We start from the raw sequence: 21352 nt of genomic DNA, 5'->3' as shown, positions 1-21352 counted from the left end.
GGTGCTTGGTGGGGCTGTTTTGGGGGGCTCTGAGGGGGTGTAAGGTGGAGGGTCCCTGGTGGGGCTCTGAGGCGAATGGGGGGTGCTGGGTGGGGATCTGGGGGGGGCATAGTAGGGGTGGAGGGCATGTGGTGGCTGTTCTGGGGGCTCTGAGGGGGTGTATGGTGGGGGTCTGAGGCCAATGGGGGGTTCTGGGAGGGGATCTGGGGGTGCATGGGGGGTCTGAGGGGTGCTTGGTGGGGGGCATGTGGTGGCGTTATGGGGGCTCTGAAGGGAGGGGTGCCTGGTGTGTGGGGGCTCTGAGGGGGGTAACAGGTTTCACACAGTGGGGGGCACTGTCAGGGTGGGGAGGGGACTGGAGAACATGGGGGGGGGGGGGGGGATTGGGAACCGGGGGGGGGGGGGGCCACCAGGATGGGCGGGAAGGGAAGGGGGAGGAGCCGCGGTCTGGGCTCTCCCCTCGCTCATTGGCTGTGGCTGCAACTGGCCACCGGGGTGGCCCCTCCCCCTCTGGCCAATGGCAGCTGAGGGGGGCGCTGCCCAGCCTAGGAGCCCCCCTCCCCACATGACCCCCTGACTCCCCGGGGTCTCTCTCAATGACCCCCCCTCATAGCGTCTGCATCAAACCCCCTCCCCACATGAGCCCCCCACTGTGTACTACCCCCCCAATCCCATTGCCCCCCCAACCCAGGGCTGCCTCCCCCCAGAGCCCCATGGTGCAGGTGTCCCCCACCCCACCCGTGGCCAGAGTTGCACCCCAGCCAGGGGGAGGGGGACCTGGGGCGTCGGCCCCTTTGCTGACTTGGGGTTGCGGCTGATCCCCATACTCCTGTCTGTGGCCAAGCCAGACGTGGTGGTGGGGGGGCGGCGAGTGGTCACCCTGACTGTGGCAGGGCCCCGGGGAGCTGCAGCCCGGCGCTGTCCTTAGTCACCGATTCTCAAAATCCATAAACGAGCTTCAGGGCCACGGCCCCGAGGCCAAAGCCCCTTGTCAGGCAGCCCGCGGCGTGTGTGTCCAAGGGGCCCTGCTTTGAAATGCCGACGGCTGTTCCCAGTGTGACCCCTCCAGGCCTGTTCCTGGTACGCCGGCGCGTTTCCGTGTCCTCCCCAGAGTGCTCGGCGCTTTGAGCCAGGATCCTGCGTCGCTCTGCGTCGTGTCCTCGCTTACACCAGTGCAAGGGGCTAAACCTTTCCGTCCTGGCAGCATCCCGCGCCTGTGTGCGGGAACGGGCACCTGTTCGGAAGGGCTTTGTCTGCACCCAAATGCATGTTGCATTGAGTGTCAGATGGGCGTTTCCTTGCTTTCCCTGAGTGGTGGTTCACTGCAGTCTTTTTATGACAACCCCCACCCTCACCCCCATTTTTGGGCAAAGTCGGGTGGCGGGCAAAATTTCATATTCCGCATTCTTGAGTGTCTAGCAGTGTGGTTTGCACGTTGGCGCTTTGGAAGTGTTTGCTAGATCTCTAAATGCTCCTGGCCGGAGATTTGCATGGTTTTGGGGTGGAGAGAGATCCTGAACCAAGAGTTCACTCCTGCATGGGAGGCTTTTACACAGCCCTCTCCTCAGGCACTGCTCTCTGCAGCCAGGGGATGGGCACTTGTGCTCTGTCCAAGAAACTCGGTGGTGTGTGAATTTGTAGATGGTTGTTACGCCTCTGTAGGGAAATATCTACCTGTATGTTCAGCAGCCACAGGTGTCGCTGTAGCATGGCCGTGCTCTCCCAGTTATCTCTGTAGCCCAAAATCCTAGTTAGCTGAATCCACAGCCCCCCCCTTGGGTGCAAACACTGGATCTGGATAGCCACCATTGCTGTACATTGGGGGTGTACTGGAATTAAAGCTACTGTAGGGGAGCACCTGGATCTTTACTAGCTGCAGGTGTTGCTATAGCGTTCATTTAACTCGAGCGACAGGCGGAGTCACTCCCCTACAAACCCAGCCTGGCCTCTGATTTCACCAGGGCACGGTAATCTGTAGGGAATGTAGGGCAGGAAACTCGTTGTTCATCTTACAAACCTGGCTCATGTGAGATTTCCCTCTTCCCCCCACCCTGGACTCCTGCCATCTGTGCTAATTGCCTCGTGCCCTTGGTCTTCTGGAGTGTGATTCCAGGAAAGCCTTCCAGGCCCTCTGGATCCGTTCCCTTGCTTCTCAGCTTCCTTCTGAAGGCTGAATGGAGACACGCTGGGTTTCAATTGCTCGTGGTCCAGTGCGACCCACAGCAAAATGCCACTAATGAATGCACATGGCTTTTTGGATCGAGTACAGCCTCTGGAGTGAGTGTTACTCATTCATCCTTCCAGGTGCTGTCAAGGGCACGATGCCGTTGCTACAGGGAGGTGATGCTCCAGACTCCTGTGCCAGGCAAAGGAGCTTTGCAGTTGGCTTTGCCAGTGATTTGAGGAATTTGACTGTATTCCAGGCATTCTTACAAACTAGGCAGGGGCTGGAGTGATGTTTTATCCTGAACTTGTGACATGAGACAGCTGAAATGGAGAGTAGCTGCAGGCTTCTATAACCGGGACTTGCTAACAGTCTGTAGCAAAGTGGAACCTGCCGTGGAAGTGGGTTAGAAATCGGCTGTCACGTGAAAGGGTGACTTGAGCTGCCAAAAAAAATCCAGCCCTAAATCTACAACTGGAGCAAATAGAACATCACGGTTCTGCAGTGAGAAGTATTTAAAGTTTGCCGAGTTTACTGTCCTGCCACACGCATCTGCTGTCTGCACAGAGAGCGTGGAGAGCACAAGGAATTCTTGCCTAGTGGTGACATGGATATTTTTCTCGACTAGTCCTAGAAACAAGAAATTAATTTTTAATTTGATTTTTAGGGACGAGAACTGAGGATGTCGATTTGAAAAAGAAGTGGGGTGGGGGTTTTTTTTGAGTTGCTTACCCTTTTTAATGTAAATTTCAAAGGGTTTCTCAGATGGGCGCCTGTGCTGACCAATGTGGCAGCGTCTCTTCCAAAATACCATCTGCAAACCACCCAGTCCCAGGGTCAGGTGACCATGGGCCGATGGGATGCTGGCTGCCCCGAGGCTGGGTTCAGAAAATCTGTTCTGAGAGTCTTGTCAGCTGACTCTCCTCTCCTGGGGCTCAGCGGTCGAAATGTCTCCTCAGTGCTTTCCAGTTTCCTGTTGGCACGGCAATAAAATGGTGTGGCATGGTTTAGTTGTACAGCACGTAAATCCCCAGCACCAATGCTGGGGGTCAGCCTGCACCCCTCGCTGTACAAAGAGATGAAAACCTCGGGAGGGTTGCTCTTCTTCCGCAGTCAACAGCAGCCGGGGCCTCCCTGGGCAAAGCCGAACGAGTGGCTTTCTCTTGCAGTGCGTTGACTGGAGTATTCCTTCGAGCAGCCTCCGTCTCTTGCTGGGTTCATGCTAATGGGTTAAAGGGAAGTAGGCTGCCTTGACTGGAAATTGAGCAGCGCTGTTGCAAATTGTGCCCGACAATCCTTTTCGTAACCTTGCTTGGGCCCGGCCAGTTTCCCACGTTAAAGCTCTGTGTCGGCTCAGCATTACCGTGGTGTGGCCGAGCTGTACGGTTCTTGCCCTTACGGCGTGCGAGGGGCAGAAAACGTTGAAATCGGCAAGTGACGCTCCACTTGGCGATGAGCCCCTAAAAGCTCCCCCCAGGCGAGTGGACGTACTCGGGCCCTGCTCCTGAAAAGCCCGAAAGGTGGGCTCAGCTCTGCTGGGGGAGCAGCCCCAAAGCTAAGCGAGTGCATGTATGTTCCCGGGCAGCATCGAATAGGGAAACCGCCGTGTCTCCAAAGTGAAGTGAAACCAAGGGATGTCTCTAGTGCCAGACAGAGCTGCGAGCTCCTGCTGGACGGTTCCTCTGGCTGTAGGACAGGAGCCCGGGCTCTGATCCCCGAGAGTCTAGCATTTGGCATGGCTGCGTGTGGTTAAAGTAGACCGCTCTAGAGGTTGATGTCCAAGACTTTGGACCGCATTAGGCGACTGTCCCGTTGCTGGGATCTGGCTTCCCTGGATACAGATCCCTTCTGCCCATCAGCTGACGTCTGTGTAGCAACAACCCTGTCTGAGGACTGTCTACCCTTAAAACACGTGTGCAGAGTAGAGTCTCCCACCAGCGCAGGTGACCCCCTCCAAGAGGCAGTAGCTCGATGGACGGAAGAATTCATCTGTCAACCTAGCGCTGTCTCTGCGGGGACTTGGGTCAGTGTAACGATGCGCTCAGTGGTGTGGATTTTCCCTGCCCCTGATGGACGTAGTTAAACCGACCTCCTTGTTTGGTGTAGCCTTTGTGGTGTCTGTTTTTGCAGCTCCCCTCAAGAGGCGCAGGGTTTTGGAGCTGTGTGTCCGTGAACTTCCCAAGGGTGAAGCAAAGCCCCGTTAAAAACAGAAGGGAAGTCCCAGGTGGCGTGTGGTGCCGGAGAGGAGAGGAGAGGTGGTGTGTGGGTTGCACTTTTCAATGCCTTCCTGCTGGAGCCGCAGTTGCCATTTTGTGTCTCCTCCTTCACAGGAAGAACGTTACCGAGCGCCTCTCGGGGTGCCTTACTGTCGGATCACTCTTGTTCTGACGCCAGGTGAAATAAGCCAGCGAGGCTGGATAAAATGCCCGGCTCACGTCCGTTTCAGTGCCACACGATTTGCAAATCAGTGACCATTCCGGGTCCTGGGAAGGGCGCTGTGGTCAGGGCCGGCTATATCCTAGATTGACTTCTAGAAAGGCTCCAGTCTGCCATTATCCCTCCTTATTGGTGCAATCCAACAAAACCCGTAACGAGGTGTATACTAGAAATGGACCAACAGCTGCAAAATTCAGCTGGGGGTGTGGGGCGGTTTTTACTTCAGGCCGTCTGATCGCCGGATTTAAACTCCGGTGACACGACCGGGTGTGCGTGCGAAGGCAGGGAATAGATTTCCAAGATGTCCCCAGGGCTCGGTCCCCTGATGGTGCCTTGTTTGCCTAAGGCTCTGGCTGGCAAACACGGAGGCGGCGGTGGAGCCAGGCAGGGAAAGTACTTGCCCTTTGAGAGCTTATCTCGGCAGATGACTAGCTGGGCCGAGCCCCGGGCGGGCGCTGGTGGTGTGATCCTGGCTCCTCCTCGCTGTGACGACTGTGACACCAACTCCCCTGTTCTAAGGGCGTGTGTGAAGCGAGGTCGTGTGAATCAGCTGAAACTCGGTGGCGTGTAGCAGAGCGGAAGCTGTAGTAACCGTACACGCAGCCGCGGGAGGAAACCCAGTGCGCCGTGAGTCAGCTCATGCCTGAGCTGTGCGTGTGTCTGTTTCACCGGGCGTGTCGCATGCCAGTCAGGTGCTTCCCCCGGGGCTGGTCCATGGGGGGGCGGGAGCCTGCCAGGGCAGAACGGCCTAGTGCCCACGAATCATTGTAGTTCAGTGTAATTCTCTGCCCCTGCAGCGGCCTGTCCCTTGAGCTATAGCTCAGTGGTTTGAGCATTGGCCTGCTAAACCCAGGGTTGTGAGTTCAATCCTTGAGGGGGCCATTTAGAGATCTGGGGCAAAAATCTGTCTGGGGATTGGTCCTGCTTTGAGCAGCGGGTTGGACTAGATACCTCCTGAGGTCCCTTCCAACCCTGATCTTCTAGGATTCTGTGATCACACAATCCTGAGTTGGGCCCCATAAAATCATGAGATCTTAAAAGTGGCGTCTCTTGGTGTAGGACCTGGGTGGTCCAGCAGATAGAGCACTAGCTCTGGGTTCAAATCCTGGCTCTGCCACAGACCCCCTGTGTGACCTTGGCCCAGTCTCTGGGCCTCTGTTCCCACCTGGATAATGGCCCTACCCTGCGTCCCAGGGGTGTTTGTGAGGATAAAGACATTAAACACGGTCAGGTGCTCAGCTGTTCTGGTGCTGGGGGCCAAAGAAGGACCTTGGGTATGGCTGACATGTTTGAGATTCCCCCAGCAGCCAGGGGGCTAGATGGCTTCTCTTTTAAATTAAAGCTGATTTTGGGGGGAAGGGGTAGGCATGTAAATCACCAGACTCCAGAAGCTGGGTCTTCACAAAGGCTGTCAAATATCCCAAGCCATGGCAAGCATTGGCAGGGCTGAGCCGTTCTGTTCTCAAGTCCGGCTTCTGTCCCACCAGAGCAAGGTGCCTTCTGTCTCCTAAACCCCGTGTTCTCCACGTGCCGCCGTTCCCCTGCAGCGCCACGGAGCATGGCCCCATTGGGTCCCTTTTAGACTGGTAGCACGCGGAGTGCTTTGTAGCCGCTAGCCAAGACGTGGGAACTTTGTAGCAGAAAAGGTACCCTGCTTTCCTACCAAAAACTCCCAGCTCCTTCTGGTAGCTTTCACAGCCAAGCAGAGAATATTTAAACAATCCCCTGAAATTCCCCCTCCAGCCCCTGGATCCTTTTCATCCCATGCAATAGCACTTCTGACCCTCCTCGGTCTGGCTCGGACCCTTCATGGATGCTGTCGTCCCTGACCCAACACACGCTTCTGCTTAGAAGAGAATTTTGTGGCTGTTTGATAAACCAGTCGGCAGACACAGGAAGAAGTGGGGGTCTCTAGTCTGGTGACGGTGTTTCTTAGCACTGGTTGGACACCAGCTCCCTGTCTCCTGTGGATGGCGAGGAGAGTTAACTTCCTTTCCTCTCCAGCGACGCTGTTCCCGAGGCGTCTGCTTGCGTTGGCGAAAGGGGTTGAGGCTGGAGGAGCGATTCTTCAGTGCTCAGCCGGTGTGGGGAGACCGGGAATTGCTGGGTTATGCTTCACAGCCGCGCTCAGTGCCCGGGTGGGTTCTGTAGCACCATACGGGGACACGGTGCTGTAAAAAGACACTGGTGAAGTCTGAGCCCACTGAAGCCACAAATTCACTCCCTGCATCTACCATGAAGATCTTTAAAATGTGGCTGCGCTCAAGTGGGGGACCCCATCCCCATGGAAAGTGGGGATCCGGTCGGAGCTGGGATAACGATACGGAGAGAGCTTGGTTTGCCCCTCCCACTCTCGGATGGGTTTAGGGGCCGGATGCTCAGCTGCTGTGAATCAGGATGGCTCCCTTGGCATCAGTGGGTCTATGCTGATTTTCACCAGCGGAGCTAAGTTGCTGCGGAGCGGAGGGTCTGGCCCGTTCTCTCCGGCTGCAGCAGACAAGCAGCTGGGGGATACTACGGGCTTCGCTGGAACTTGGCCTACCGGGTCTAGTCCGTCTCCGGCAATGCAGCCTGGTTCCTGATCGAACGTTCCCGAGCGGCTCCTCTCCGCGGCTAACCCGGTGGTCTCTTGTGTCCCTGGCAGCAGAGGAGCAATGCGGCCAGACCGAGTTCCGGTGCCAGGACGGCGAGTGCATCCCCTCCAAGTGGGTGTGCGACGGCAGCCCAGAGTGCAAGGACGAGTCCGACGAGTGGCTGGAGACCTGCAGTAAGTAGCTGCTCCGGGTGGCCGAGCGGGGAATCGAGGGCCGATCTGGCGGGAGGAGACGCGGCGCTTGGCTGGCTCTGCCTAGTGAGAGGGGGCGGGGGGGACCCCCGGGGGAGGGTGAAGAGCTGTTAAAGGCCAAAGTTGGCACAAGAAGAAATGGGGACCAACTGGCCAGGCATCGGCACCGGCCGGAAAGGAGAGGGAGGGAGAGTCTGGGCTGGCTGGGGTGAGATGCCAGGGCCGGCCGTGCTAGCAGGGACTGGCCTCACGGTCTCGTCCAGCCCCGTGTCCCCTGCACCCAGTGCCTGGTCGTTGTCTCCTCCAGAGTCGGTGACGTGCAAGTCGGAGGAGTTCGGCTGCGGGGGCCGCGTTAACCGGTGCATCCCGGCCTCCTGGCGGTGCGACGCCAAGGCTGACTGCGAGAACGGCGCCGACGAGCGGGATTGCGGTACGTGGCGCTCGGCGTCGGAGCTGGGGCTGTTCTGGCCCCTGGAGCCGACGGCTCTAACAGGACGTCCTGCACGCCGGGCTTTCCATGGAGCACGGCCTGGCGTCCGAGCAGGCGTGCGGGAGTTTCTGGTGCTGGAGGGACTGGCTTGGTCTAGGGGAAGACTGGGAATCATGATTTGGGGGGGGGGGGGGGTCTGCGCCCAGCGGGGGGGGGGGGGGGGGGGCTAGTGGCTAGAGCAGGGGGAACTGGGAGTCAGGCCTCCTGGGTCCTATCCCCAGCTCTGTTGTGACCTCGGGCACCTCGCTGCACGTCGACCAGGGCTGGTGCCTAGGCTGCAGTCAGAGGTGTGACCGCTGCACGCGTAGACGGAGCTGAGCTCGCTCTGGGAACAGCCTCCCAGGCTGTTACAGGGGCCAAGTCTCCCTCTCCAGCCCCCCCGGCATGGGCCACTCATTTCCCACCCCCACCCCCCGCCTTGGCTTGCCCCTCTCTCCAGCCCCGCCCGGTGTGGGCCGCCGATCACCCCCCCACACACGCCTTGCCCCTCTCTCCAGCCCCCCCTGGCATGGGCTGCTGATCACCCCCCCGTCTTGCCCCCTCTCCAGCCCCGAAGCGCTGCATGGACGACCAGTTCCAGTGCCGCAACGGGCAGTGCCTCTCCTTGGCCTTCGTCTGCGACGAGGACCACGACTGCGAGGACGGGAGCGACGAGGCCGACTGCCCCGCCCCGACCTGCAACCCGGACATGTTCCAGTGCAACAGCTCCCTCTGCATCCCCAAGCTGTGGGCCTGCGACGACGACCCCGACTGCCCGGACGGCTCCGACGAGTGGCCCCAGAACTGCGGTGGGCGGCCGGCCCCCGCCCCTGGGCCCTGCTCGCCGCTGGAGTTCCACTGCGGCTCCGGGGAGTGCATACACGCGCAGTGGCGCTGCGACGGGGGCTTGGACTGCCGGGATCGCTCGGACGAGGAGAACTGTGGTACGGCGGGCGGGGCCCGGGAGCTGCCGATTCCTAGCCGCGCGGGGAAGGCCTGACACCTGTTCCCAGTCTCCCCCCTCCCAACTGGCTGTAGTGCCTCGGGCGAGGCCTGGGACCGCCCCGGACACTGATCTGGTGTGGGCGCATGTTGGCTGAAGCATGGTGGGGGCGGGGAAACCTGGCCTTGCCGTAAGAACGGCCAGACTGGGGCAGACCAAAGGTGCATCCCGCCCTGTGCCCTGTCTACTGACTGGCCAATGCCAGGTGCCCCAGGGGGAATGAACAGAACAGGGCCATTATTGTGTGATCCACTCCCAGCTTCTGGCAAACCGAGGCTAGTGACCCCGTCCCTGCCTGGCCGTCTCCTGGGCTGACCCTGCTCAGGGGATGAATTGGGAGTGGCTGATCTGATAGTCACATCGCCCACCTGCCTCCTGGCACGCGACCCCTCGTTCAGCTGGCGCATGCTCCCACCGGGGCCGGCTCCAGCCCAGAGACGCCATGTGCTCTTTGGGGTCGGATTTAAATAAAACCCCTCGAATGAGCGGGGTAGAAACCCGCCTTGGCTTTCCCCGGGCAGCGGGAAACCCCGCGCCGGCTGCCTTTGTGGCTGGGTTCCCAAATCTCTGCCTTCCTCTCCGTCCCCTCAGCGAAGCCCACGTGCCGCCCGGACGAGTTTCAGTGCAGCGACGGGGCCTGCGTGCACGGCAGCCGGCAATGCGACCAGGAGTACGACTGCAAAGACCTGAGCGACGAGGTCGGCTGCGAGAACGGTGAGTGGCGCGGGGTGGGCCCGTCCGAGACCCCCGCGTGACCTGGCATTCGACAAGCCCAGGGCCGCCTCTTGTTGGCTTGAGCTGGGTCACCGCTGCTCTCCAAGCTGTTCTGAGACCAATAGTTCCCGTTCTGGCCAGAATCTCTAGCAGAACAAGCTTCTGCAGTCACAAGCAGTGCCTATGGGACGCTGCACTCTGTGATTTTATGACAGTATGCTGAGGAGTGTGACTATGATGCAACTGGAATATGCTTCATGCAAAAGGTCTCTTGTAAGGTATCATTACAAAGCTTATAATCTACTGAGTGTGATCATCCGATTTGTCTAAATGTACCACTCCTGTATCTGAAACTAGAAATATAACTGAGGGCCTATTGTAATTATGCAAAGTGAGGGCCATTAATGGTGGTTTGGAATCTTGATGGCTCCCATTAACCAGGACAATTGACTGTAGATGGGTGTGTTTTACTTGCCAGCACACACGTATACAGGAAGACTTACAAGTGGGCAATGAAGTCTTACAGTGACATGTGATCATGTCACCTGAACTGGAATCCATCTTTAACCTGGTGCTTTTCCAGTGAGAAGGAGGGGGTGGGACCCAGAGAGGGACAAAGGATTCCCACCTTATGCAAAAGAGAAATAAGTGGGTGGAACAGAACAAAGGGGGCTGCAGTCATGAGAAATCCCCTAGCTACCACCTGAGCTGGAACAAGGGCTGAACCAGGGGAAAGGATTGTGCCCAGACTAGGAAGGTGTCTAGTCTGTGAAAGAAACTTCTTGAAACATCTCTGAGGGTGAGATTTTATCTGTATTCAGTTTTATTACTGTACTAGGCTTAGACTTGCATGTTTTGTTTTATTTTGCTTGGTAATTCACTTTTCTGTCTGTTACTATTTGGAACCACTTTAATCCTACTTTCTGTATTTAATAAAATCACTTATTAATTAACCCAGAGTATGTATTAATACCTGGGGGGGCAAACAGCTGTGCATATCTCCATCAGTGTTATAGAGGGTGAACAATTTATGAGTTTACCCTGTATACGCTTTATAGAGGGCAAAATGGATTTATTTGGGGTTTGGACCCCATTGGGAATTGGGCATCTGGGTGTTAAAGACAGGAACACTTCTTAAGTGGCTTTCAGTTAAGTCTGCAGCTTTGGGGCACGTGGTTCAGACCTGGGTCTGTGTTGGAGCAGACGGGTGTGTCTGGCTCAAGACAGGGTCCTGGATTCCCAGGCTGGCAGGGAAAATGGGGGCAGAAAAATGCAAAAAAATCTGCCGGGGACCCGCACCTTTTCCCTGGCAGCATGTCTGTTCCAGCGTGCCCGGAGCAGCCTCAGAGACGGGAGGGGGCGCTGGGCGTGCGTGCCTGCGTGATTGGTCACTGTCGGGGGGTGGGGGGGGGGGGGGGGGGGGGGGGGGGGGGGGGGTTGCAGGGCTGGGTGTACACGTGTGCCGACGAGAGAGAGACCGAGTCTGTCCCTGTCCCTTGCTGCTGCAGCTGGCTGGCACGGCAGGGTCGGGCTGTTTGTTATGCACGAGGCAGGCTAGAGGCAGCAATGTAGCAGCCTGCCTACCAGGAACATTGTTTATGTCCCTAGTGTTAGTTAACGGTTCCCATTCTCAGTCAATTACCCCAGGAGCATAAACCCTGTGACCGTTTTAAGGCCCCTCCATTGCCAGAGTGATGGAAAGGGGCTTTATTCTACATGGCGGGAAGGGGATCCTCCGCTGGGAAGATCTCTGCGCTTTCTCGCTGGTTTCCTGTGCCAAAGTGGCACAATGGGGTTGGATTTCGGCTCCGGATTTATTTGACTTACCCCTTTAAAACAAAGACTTTGAGGGCAAGTAAAACACTTCCCAAGCAGTCAACAAAATGTCAGGACAATCGGAACCCAGCACTTCCCAAAGTCCCCAGCCAGGTCCAGGACAACGATCGATTAGCAAAACTGTGGGACTTCCATGTGGAGTGAGCTGCTGTGCTGAGCTCTTAGCCGGAGGAGAGGGAAGAGTGAACACCCAGCCCTGGCCTTTCTCTGCACTGCTAGAGTCCGCTGGCAGGCCTCTCCAGCTCTAGCAGCTATCCTGGGCTCGTCTCTCTTGCAAGAGAAGCCCAGTATGAAACTCAAGAGAATCTTCTTCCTTCCAGTGACTGCCTGCGAAGGGCCTGACAAGTTTAAGTGCCGCTCTGGGGAGTGCATCGCTCTGGACAAAGTGTGCAACCGGCAGCGGGATTGCAGGGACTGGTCCGACGAGCCCATCAAGGAGTGCGGTAAGAGTTTGTTCTGTCTCGCGTTGGGCCAGAGGAGGGCATCGCCCGTTCTGGGGAGCACCGCTGGGATCCCAAGTTTCTTGCAATTTGGCTCTCTCGCCTTTGCTGTTGAAATGCTGGATCCTACAGACTCTCGGGTGGGTTTCGAAAAGGGGGCGGTCAGTGCCTCTGCTTGGGGCCAGCGCGGTGTCTCAATGGCCTTGGAGGGACGGGCGGGCTAGGTGACGATGCTGAGCAAAGCTCTTCAGCTCACACCGAGTCGGTCTCCTTCCAGATACAAATGAGTGCCTGGCCGACAAAGGCGGCTGCTCCCACATATGCAAAGATCTCAAGCTTGGCTACGAGTGCCTGTGTCCTGAGGGCTACCAGCTGGTTGGCCAGAAGAAATGTGAAGGTAGGTTCTCCACCGCTCTGTCAAGCTCCCGCCGACTGCTGTATGTGGCTTTAAAATCCACTGCCAGCTGCGGGGACCAGTCCGGACCAGTCTTTTTAATGGCCTCTCGCTGGCCGTGGGGGAGATTTCTGCGGCTTTGAGGGGTAATGTCTGCTTTTAAGCAGCATGCTCAGAGTCCAGTGACCGCTCCCAACGGCACCGCGGCCGGCCAGTGGCGGTCCTACTCCACCCTGATCTAGCCACGTTCCGCGCAAAGGCACGTCTGTTGGGTGGCAACAGGCGTGTGACGGCCAGTCCCCCCTTGCCGTGCAGGTGGCTTCGCTCAGTGTAGAGCGCTGACTTTCCACCGTGCCCTGCTGATGAGTAAGGCGACCTCTGGCTCTGGCCGCCATCCCTAGCCCTGAAATCGGGGCGAGCCGGTTTTTATTACGGTGGGAGATGTAGCTCCCGTTCTGAAGCCCACTCCCCGGTCTACCTTGGCAAGACCCCTTTTGAGTATCTCAAACTGAAATGCTCCCCTGGGATTGAGACACAGCAAACGCATGCGGCTCTCTGCCTCCCGGGAGTTAAAAAAGAAATAACTTTATTTCTCTATTTAAAATCCCTGCTGGGGCATCCGGTCTCTTGCGTTTCGAGGGGTTTTTAACGGCTTCCTCTTGGGGTTTGCAGATATTGACGAGTGTCTGAACCCCGACACGTGTAGCCAGATCTGCGTGAACCTGGAGGGAAGTTACAAGTGTGAATGTAACGAAGGTTACCAGCTTGACCTCACTACCAAAACCTGCAAAGCCATCGGTAAGTCAGCAACTCCCGGTTCTTGGGGACGCCGCTTGTGACCTACACTCCTGTGTCTGTCTTTTGGCCAGGCTGGGCTTTTAAAAAATACTGCCGTGTTCTTGGAAAACTGGGGTTTGCTTCCCAGTGCATTGCAGCATCTGGTTCCTAGTCCCTCCGTGAAGCCAGGCTGTTTCAGGACTGCCCGGTGCCCATCCCAGGTCTGTCTCTCAGCAGTCCCTGGTTTTAAGACACTTCCCTGCCTTAAGATCAGGTGACGCTCACGGAATCTGAGAGAAGGATGTTTGCTTAAGAAAACGGAGTGGTTAATGAGAAACCGACTGTCTATTTCCCAGTGCCTGGCGGTGTCAGGCGGAAAGCACCCTGTGGGATGGGGGCTGTGGCCATGGTGACAGCAGGTGTCTTGGTATTAGACTGTCTATCGCTGTGAACTTCCAGCTCTGCCTGGCGGTTCCCTCTTCCCGTTCATGACGGGGACCTGGCACATCTTGCCCGGGTCTAAGCTAGCGTGACTGTCTGCTGGCCCTGGCTCATGGCCCCTCTCTTCCTTCCCGGCCCTGCCAGGCACCATCGCGTACCTCTTCTTCACCAACCGCAACGAAGTGCGGCGCATGACGCTGGATCGCAGCGACTACGGCAGCCTCATCTCCCACCTGAAACACGTGGTGGCTTTGGACCTGGAAATCGCCGAGCGCAAAATCTACTGGTCTGACCTGTCTCAGAAGAAAATCTACAGGTAAAGCCGGGGCAGCCTGGCTCTGCTAGCGACGGGTGGGGCCCCAGAACCACACTGAGCCGTGGGAACCCGCCCCAGCAGGGTGTGAAAGCCACCCCCAGCTGGTAGACCCTCCAGCAAAGAAGCTAATCACGTTTCCCAGTGGAGGGGGGGGTCCACATAGTGAAACCATGAGCCCCATCGTGGTAGCCCCAGCAGAGATGCCTGTGAGGTCTCCTCCCTAGGCTGGGAGGGGTGATGCGTGCTGGGACAGGCTGGGGGAAACCTGGCCCCGCTGCTCCCTAAGCTGTCCTTGTCCTGCGCCTAGAGGCCGTCTGTCTTCAGGACTGTTGGTCTGGTGTCTTCTCACCAGTGCCAGAGTTTGCCCTTGACCCGACGCAGTTCCGTGGAGTTCGTTGGCGCTGCGCCAGCTGGCCCGTTGTCTCTGTTCAGCCGCGGCCCCGCTGCAAGGACGTGCTTGGTACTGCTCCTCCAGTGCCGCTGGGGCCGAGCCCCCGGCTCTAACCCGTCTCCTCTCCCCCGCAGCACCCGGCTAGACCAGGCTGACAACTCTACCCACCACACCACTGTGATCAGCACCGGCCTCCGAGCCCCCGACGGCATCGCCGTCGACTGGGTCCACGGGAACATCTACTGGACGGACTCGGCGCTGGGCACCGTCTCCGTGGCCGACAGGGAGGGCGCCAAGAGGAAGACCCTGATCGAGGAGCCCGGCTCCAAGCCACGTGCCATCGTGGTGGACCCCAGCCACGGGTACGTAGCTTTAAAGCCGTCTCGTGTGTAACAGGAGGAGGGGAAGCGGCAGTTCCCTCAGCAACACAGACAGATGAGATGTTGGATGCCCTGGCAGGAGATGGGCTTGAACTCCATGCCCAGACTCGGAGCTGTCTCCCCCGTGTCACGCTAGCTTAGCGGGTCCCCGGTGAGCGGTGCTTTCTAATCTCCTTGTGCCTCCCTCCTGGCAGCTTCATGTACTGGACGGACTGGGGGACTTCTGCCAAGATTGCCAAGAGCGGGTTGAATGGCGTGGACAGCTTCCCGCTGGTGACAGACGGCATCGAATGGCCCAATGGAATAACTCTAGGTATGTGGGCGGGGGGGGGGGGGGGGTCTGTGGGTCTCACTGTTCCCCGCCAGAAGGGCGCGCACAGAACTGAAGGAACATTCCCTTGAGGAGCGCCTGGGGAGGAGAACGCAGGTGGAAACCAAAGGGAGTTTGACCAGTGTGGTTTCACTGGCCTGGGCGCCGGGATGCAGTGACCCCTTTCAGCCCAACGTTTCTATGGGTCGGAGAACCACCATCAGGGCTAGAGGATCAATAAGATGCTTAAAGCTCTTTCCAGTGTAACGAGCTTTGCGGGGGGCAGTAACCCACACAGAGGGGAGTTTATTGGCCAAGTTTTCAAATCTGGGAGCCCAAAACTCAGCTCCTCAGGGAGTGAGTTTCTTGGGAGCTTCTGAAAATCAGTCCAGTCCACTTACTTAGGCACCTAAATATAGATCTTCCTAAGGCCAGACGTTGTCTGAAGCGAGGCTCCTGAGTCGACTGATGACGTGTCCCGTTTCGATCGGGTTCCTTTGACCTCTCGGCCACGCGGAGGTTTCAGGCACGCGTACGAGGAGTGCTGCTGGGTCTCTGGCAGCTCTTCACTCCCCAAAGCTACGGGAACATTCGCACAGACTGGAGCGTAACGTGTTCCTTTCACGTGGCTGGATTCTCCGTGGCTTGGCTGAATGGGGAGTCTGACTTGTTTAGAAGGCCTCTTAGCTGAGTGCTCCAGCTCCCTGCGAGATCTCTGCTGTCCTGGAGCCTTCACCGTGCCCGGGTCTCTTTCAGATCTGGTAAACCAGCGCCTCTACTGGGTGGACTCCAAGCTGCACTCCATCTCCAGCGTGGGCGTCAACGGGGGCAGCAGGAAAACGGTCCTCGAGGACCAGGAGAGACTGGCTCACCCTTTCGCCGTCACCGTCTTTGAGGTGAGTCTTGGGTCGAAGCTCCTCTGTCTGGATCAGCCTCGCGAAATCCACGGTGGAAACTTAAACGTCCCGGGCACAAAATCCAAGTACCTGCCCCTGGCGTCTCCCCACTTTCAAACGCAGCTAGTGACGCGGGTGCCTCTTTGGGACTGCCTGACTTGACCCCTCGAAAGAGGCCTGGCTTTTTTCCCTGCCCCCCCAGCAGGCGCTGAGAACCTGCCCCCTGAAATCCCAGCCACTTTAAGGGATCTCAAGTAGGACCCGCAGGCATTGCTAGTCGCTCTTGGAAAACGTTCACCTCCGAGCTAAGCCTCTGCCTGTCCCGGCCCCTGCGGTAGCTACACTGAGATTGTGTTGGTGGGTGACATTGCAGTACAGGCTCCAATCCGGTCTGGCACCGCCCCGTTCTGCTGGGGGCTGTGTAGACGCAATGGAAAAGCCAGTCCCAGGAGCTTATAGCTGAAGTGCTTTGTGCGTAGGGGCTGGTCCGAATGGGGACGTCGCTAAATCTCTAGCCTCTCTTCAATCCCTGATTCAGTCCGTCGGGTCGACTATCCCCCTTAGAGGAGGAAGGTGGGGGACTGCCTGGACCTTGCACCGTGCAGAGCTTAGTGATGCAACGTGTTCTGGAGACAAAGGCCAGGCGTTTGCTGCCTCTTTCAATATTTGCTCGCGTCACTGGCACATGCTGTTGGGTTTTTGCGGTGGGTGGGTGTCGGGAGGAGCCAGTGGCTAACGAGGGGGGCGTCTTTTTGATTCTCCATCTTGAATCCCACTTCAGGATAAAGTGTTCTGGACCGATATCCTCAATGAAGCCATCTTCAGCGCCAACCGTCTGACCGGCGCCAACGTCACCCTGGTGGCGGAAGACTTGTTTTCCCCAGAAGATATCGTCCTGTATCACAACCTGCGACAGCCGGCAGGTACGAACCGGGGCGTGTGGGCCGCGTGACTCTCTGCCCCCGCGTTGGGATCTCCTTGCAGAATCCCTCCGTCCGTCTCCGCAGCCCCACCCCGTCGCCTTCGGTGCTCAGGTCTATACTCTCTGTGCCCTCCCAGGCATCAACTGGTGCGAGAACCAGCCTCTCCCGAACGGCGGCTGCGAGTACCTGTGCCTGCCGGCCCCCCAGATCACACGCCACTCGCCCAAGTACACCTGTGCCTGCCCCGATGCCCTGCACCTCGCTGTGGACATGAGGAGTTGCACCAAAGGTACGTGGGGGAATCGGCCAACGCTTGGGGGGGCCAGGTGCCAGCTCAATGGCATGTCCCGCTGCATCTGTGCCGAGCTTTCTGTAGACGGCCCGGTCCTGTTGGAGAGGGAGAGAGTGTTCCCTGGTGGTTAGAGCAAGGGAGTGGGGAGCCAGGACTCCTAGGTCCTATTCTCAGTGTGGTTGTTGACACCCAGCATCACACAGGGAAAGTCACTTGACCTCCCGAGGCTGCCAGTAAAAGGGGCAGAGAAACCTCCGCTAAGCATTAAATTCCCTTCCCAGATCCGGAAGTCCCCGCCGCCCCCAGCACCACGCCTCTGGCCCGGCTGCTCACCACGACCAGCGCGCTGAAGCAGACAGCAAGGCCACCGGCTGCCACGGCTGGGGTGCCGAACACGCATGCCAGGGACGGCCCTGACCTCACCACGTCCGAGATGGTCACTCTCTCCCAGCAGGGTAAGAATGCCTTTCTATTCGCGCCCCCACCCCCCAACATCCTCCCTTGTCCAGAACCATAGCTAGAAATGCTGTCTAGCGGTTAGAGCAGAGGGGGCTGGGAGTCCTGACTCCTGGGCTATGCTCCCAACTCGGGGAGGGCAGCGTGGTCTAATGGTTAGAGCTGGGTGTTCTTGGTGTCGGGACACCTGTCTTCTATTTTTGGTTCTGGAAGAGGAGTGTAGTCTCACGAGTAGACGCCAGGGGAGAATGGGAGTTGGGACTCCTGGGTTCTAATCCTGCCTAGGCACCAACTTGCCTGAGGTCACTGGGCTTCTGTGCCTCAGTTTCCCCACCTGTAAAAGGGGTCTGATGCAATCAGTGGCAGAAGAGCTGGGAGTCAACCAGTCGCTCTGTCCGATGCTGTGACCAGTGGGATTTCTGTACAGCTCCTGGGATGGACAAGCCATACTTTCCACCAGCCCCATCCTCTGCTGCATGCTAACTGGCTTCTCCCCTCTTCCAGCTCGCAACGACGTGGCTGCTGAGACCAACCAGGACAAGCACAGCGGCCCCACTGCGCTCTCCGTTGTCTTGCCACTGGGTAAGTTCCTGTTCCTAAGACGCTGGCTTCCCTGAGCAGCCTCCTTTCTCTGCAAACGAAATCGTCGGGGGCTTGGATCCTGGCTGTTCCTCGCCTTGGCTGCTGAGGCGTCTGGCCGTGGTCATCGGGTTCAGCGGCTTGCCCTGGTCTGGAGTCGGGAAGGAATTTCTCCTAGGAATGCGTTAGGGATCCCTGGGGTGGGTGCCTGCCTCAGTTTCCCCATCGGTGCAATGAGGAATAGCAGCGCTGCTGTGGAGATGAACACATTGTGAGGCACTCGTAGTCCCCATCAGCAGGGTCTAAGTACCAGAGAGAGAGACCTCAGTTACCTCTGAGCCTTCCTTCCCTCCCATTGGCGATTCGCTCTGACCTCTGTGTTCCGTGGGGATTTCACATCCCAGCATCGTCCGTGGTGAATCGATCTGGACTGTACCATTGCCTCGCGGGGGTTGAATAGAACTTCTTGGGTCTTGTGTTTAATTCCAGCAATTACAATGTCTCCCCTTTTTCCCCCCCCAGTGCTCATTAGCTTAATCGCCTTCGGTGCGTTCCTGGTGTGGAAGAACTGGCGCCTCAAGAACATCAACAGCATCAACTTCGACAACCCCGTCTATCAGAAAACGACCGAGGACGAGGTTCACATCTGTCGGAGCCAGGATGGATACACGTACCCATCGGTAAGCCGGCTCCCTGCCTCTCGCTCGCCTCCAAAATCCAGCTGCAAAACAGAGTACGCGAGCCGGGAGGTCTGCAGTCCCCGCGGAGAGGCAGGTGGCAAGGAGCCCATGGTCCAAGTATGTCCCCTGGCTGTCTTCCAAGAGCCGCAGGCGTGGCCTGTATGCAGGGCTGGCAGCCAGGAACGTCTGAGCAGAGCTGGGCCAAAAACTGGGTTTGGTTTGTCAGCAACTCTGAAAACACAAAAAATAAGTTTCTGGGTTTTTTGTCCGCTGTCTTGGTTCTGAAAGGAATTGCTTAGACAAAAAGCTGTTTCAAACCCAAACATTTCATGTGGGACGTGCTAAAGTTGGCTGCTTCAAAAGATGCAGGGAAATTGACTCCTGTATTTGAGACACATTTGCGGGGTCGCTGAATCTGCTTTGTCAAAAGTTTTGGGTGTTTTTTTCCCACCCAGCTTGGGGCTTTGGCAAAGTCACTGCTCGTCTCACCGATAATATTTCACACCTTCTCAGGATGCCTGGGAATACACTGCCCCCTACCCAATTGGAATCGGAGTAGCTTAACTGTGTCCTAGCCCCTATACTGCCAGCAGCTAAGGGGAGTTCTCCTTTAGCACAAGCAATTTCTGAAGCAGAAGTTCCTGCATCCTATTTCCCAATGGCCGATACACCCTGGCTAGTCAGAGCTTCACCCAATAGGGACAAACCCTGAAGTCTGAAGCAGCGGCTTCGTTTGGTTTCTGAGGCGTAGCTAGATCCCTGCCCCGTAGCTTGTCCGAAGGAGAAACCTTTGGTAACGGCTGAAATGTGTTTCCTTAACAGAGACAGATCGTCAGCTTGGAAGACGACGTTGCGTGAACCTGGGAGGTGCCTCCTGCCAGACTTTGCTGCTCGTTTCACGGGAGGGAGGGACGCGCCACGTCTTTCTCCCCCCGGACTTTTTGATTCTTTAACGACCATCCAACCCGCCCGCAGTGCCGCGCCACTTCCTGAGTACCTTGATGAGCCTGCGCTGCTTCTCCCCCAACACACTGGTTGCTTGGCGCTCGGGGGAGGAGACGCATGTGGTTTGACTCTTGGGTTTTTTATGTTTTATATATTTAATACTTTTTGTATCCGATGCCGTCGATTTTTTCCCCCCGCGGACCTACCTGCTGGTTTTCTTCCGTTTGATCTGGGACAGGAGGAGAATTTTTCTTGCGTGTGAAGGAGAAAAGAAATCGGGCGGGTGGAAAGAAACACAACGTCTCTGGATGTAAGCTGGGAGTCCCCCCACGCCTACAGCTGGTCGATGTCACTAAAGGACTAACGGCAGGGAGGAAGGATGGAGCCAGATCTGTATCAGGGACTTAAAAACCAAATCGGTGCTGCCATCACATCTGTACTCCGTGTCTGTCTGCGTGCGCCCCCTCTGGGGAATGGATGTTTGCTTAGATCTGGAATCCCGCCCCCCACCCCGACACACGCACAATGTACCATCTCCCTTTCCCAAGCAGGATAAGTCTTCAGACCCTCCCCCCGCCCCCGGGCAGATATGGCACAACCCAGGTGCTTCTCTCGGTCGGTGACGCTGGCATGGCTCATGCTGAACAGGACGGTTCCTCGGAGATGGGCCGGTGGGTGCCGATTGTCATCGCCGGGTTCAAACGCTGGAACCTCTTCCCCCACCCGCCTTGCACTTTTTTGGGGTTCTTTTCAGGGGGGTTGTGTATTTTTTTTTGCACGGTCTTTTGTTTTTTCCCTCCCTCCCTCTTGCGCTGCAGGGTTGGCGGGGGCCGCAAGGAAGAAATCCAGGTCGGGTTCAAAGAGGTGTCGTTGCATTAGCCTCTGTGTCTGGCTGGGAGGGCAGAGAGGAACCGCTTGTGCTGGCCGGGGCAGTAGGGAACGTACGCCATGCGAGCGTGGCCTGACTCTTCTTACCGTTAACGGTTGCCACATGCCTTAGCACTTTGAGTCTTGGTAACGTCTAAGCCAGCTGCGCGCGCCCCCCCCCCTATTTCCCCTCCTTTCTGCTTTGAATCCTTTTTTACAGCCCCACCCCTGGAACTGCCTTTTTATTTAAAAAACAAAAACAAAAAAAAATGTGCAGGACTTGAGTCAGCTCGATTCTGCACCCTACCAAAAATACCCAGAACGAAAAGTCGTCTAAGCCTTCATGAGCAATGGAGCTCTTTTCGACCCATGCTCGAACGCGTACTTGAGTTATTGGCAGTCCCTATGCGCGTATATGGACTGATAGCCCGGTCCTGCATTGGAGCGACTTTGCTCACGAACGTTCGCAGGATCAGGGCTTCAATGTGGCCTTTCTGATCTGAGTTGGTCCCTTCCCCGTTGTCTGCGGCGGGGGATTCTGCACGGATGAGTTTTAATGATAAAAGTGCAGGGAGGCCGCCGTAATGTTACGAGATCTAAAGGTTAAAGATCACAAAGGGACAACTCTCCCGCCTTGGTGTAGCACTCCCGTTCCCTCGGGCCAGGGAACAAGGCTACCGACCAACGCAAAGAACGCGCCCCTTCTGGCCTGAAGCTGTGACAGATTCAACTTCTTCCTTATTGTGAAGGGTGTAAATATCCGTGTACAGCGTATAGATAGTATCTATTGCCACACACAATGGCCTGTGTGTGTTTGTATATGTTTGGTTGGAGCTGTTTCCTGTATGTAAAATATGA

The 21352-nt window shown here is 57.2% G+C and overlaps 1 protein-coding gene across 1 annotated transcript in view; it reads left to right on the top strand.

The window, feature by feature from the left end:
• LDLR (low density lipoprotein receptor) overlaps positions 1–20670 on the top strand; it is a 22078-nt gene extending 1408 nt beyond the window's left edge. The window contains exons 2-18 of the mRNA XM_024200018.3: positions 7245–7367; positions 7693–7815; positions 8424–8798; positions 9449–9571; positions 11728–11850; positions 12125–12244; positions 12914–13039; positions 13604–13775; positions 14301–14528; positions 14741–14859; positions 15613–15752; positions 16534–16675; positions 16812–16964; positions 17249–17422; positions 17928–18005; positions 18525–18682; positions 19505–20670. Of these exons, the coding sequence (XP_024055786.2) occupies positions 7245–7367; positions 7693–7815; positions 8424–8798; positions 9449–9571; positions 11728–11850; positions 12125–12244; positions 12914–13039; positions 13604–13775; positions 14301–14528; positions 14741–14859; positions 15613–15752; positions 16534–16675; positions 16812–16964; positions 17249–17422; positions 17928–18005; positions 18525–18682; positions 19505–19540 (2513 nt within the window). The 3' untranslated portion in view covers positions 19541–20670. The remainder of the gene's footprint in view (positions 1–7244; positions 7368–7692; positions 7816–8423; positions 8799–9448; positions 9572–11727; positions 11851–12124; positions 12245–12913; positions 13040–13603; positions 13776–14300; positions 14529–14740; positions 14860–15612; positions 15753–16533; positions 16676–16811; positions 16965–17248; positions 17423–17927; positions 18006–18524; positions 18683–19504) is intronic.
• The last annotated feature ends 682 nt before the right edge of the window (positions 20671–21352 follow it).

This window comes from Terrapene carolina, unplaced genomic scaffold, assembly GCF_002925995.2.
Source record: "Terrapene carolina triunguis isolate 2854851 unplaced genomic scaffold, T_m_triunguis-2.0 Scaffold833, whole genome shotgun sequence".
Taxonomy (NCBI): Eukaryota; Metazoa; Chordata; order Testudines; family Emydidae; genus Terrapene; species Terrapene triunguis.
Note: the sequence above shows the minus strand (reverse complement) of the source record. Positions and strands in the feature narration are given on the sequence as shown.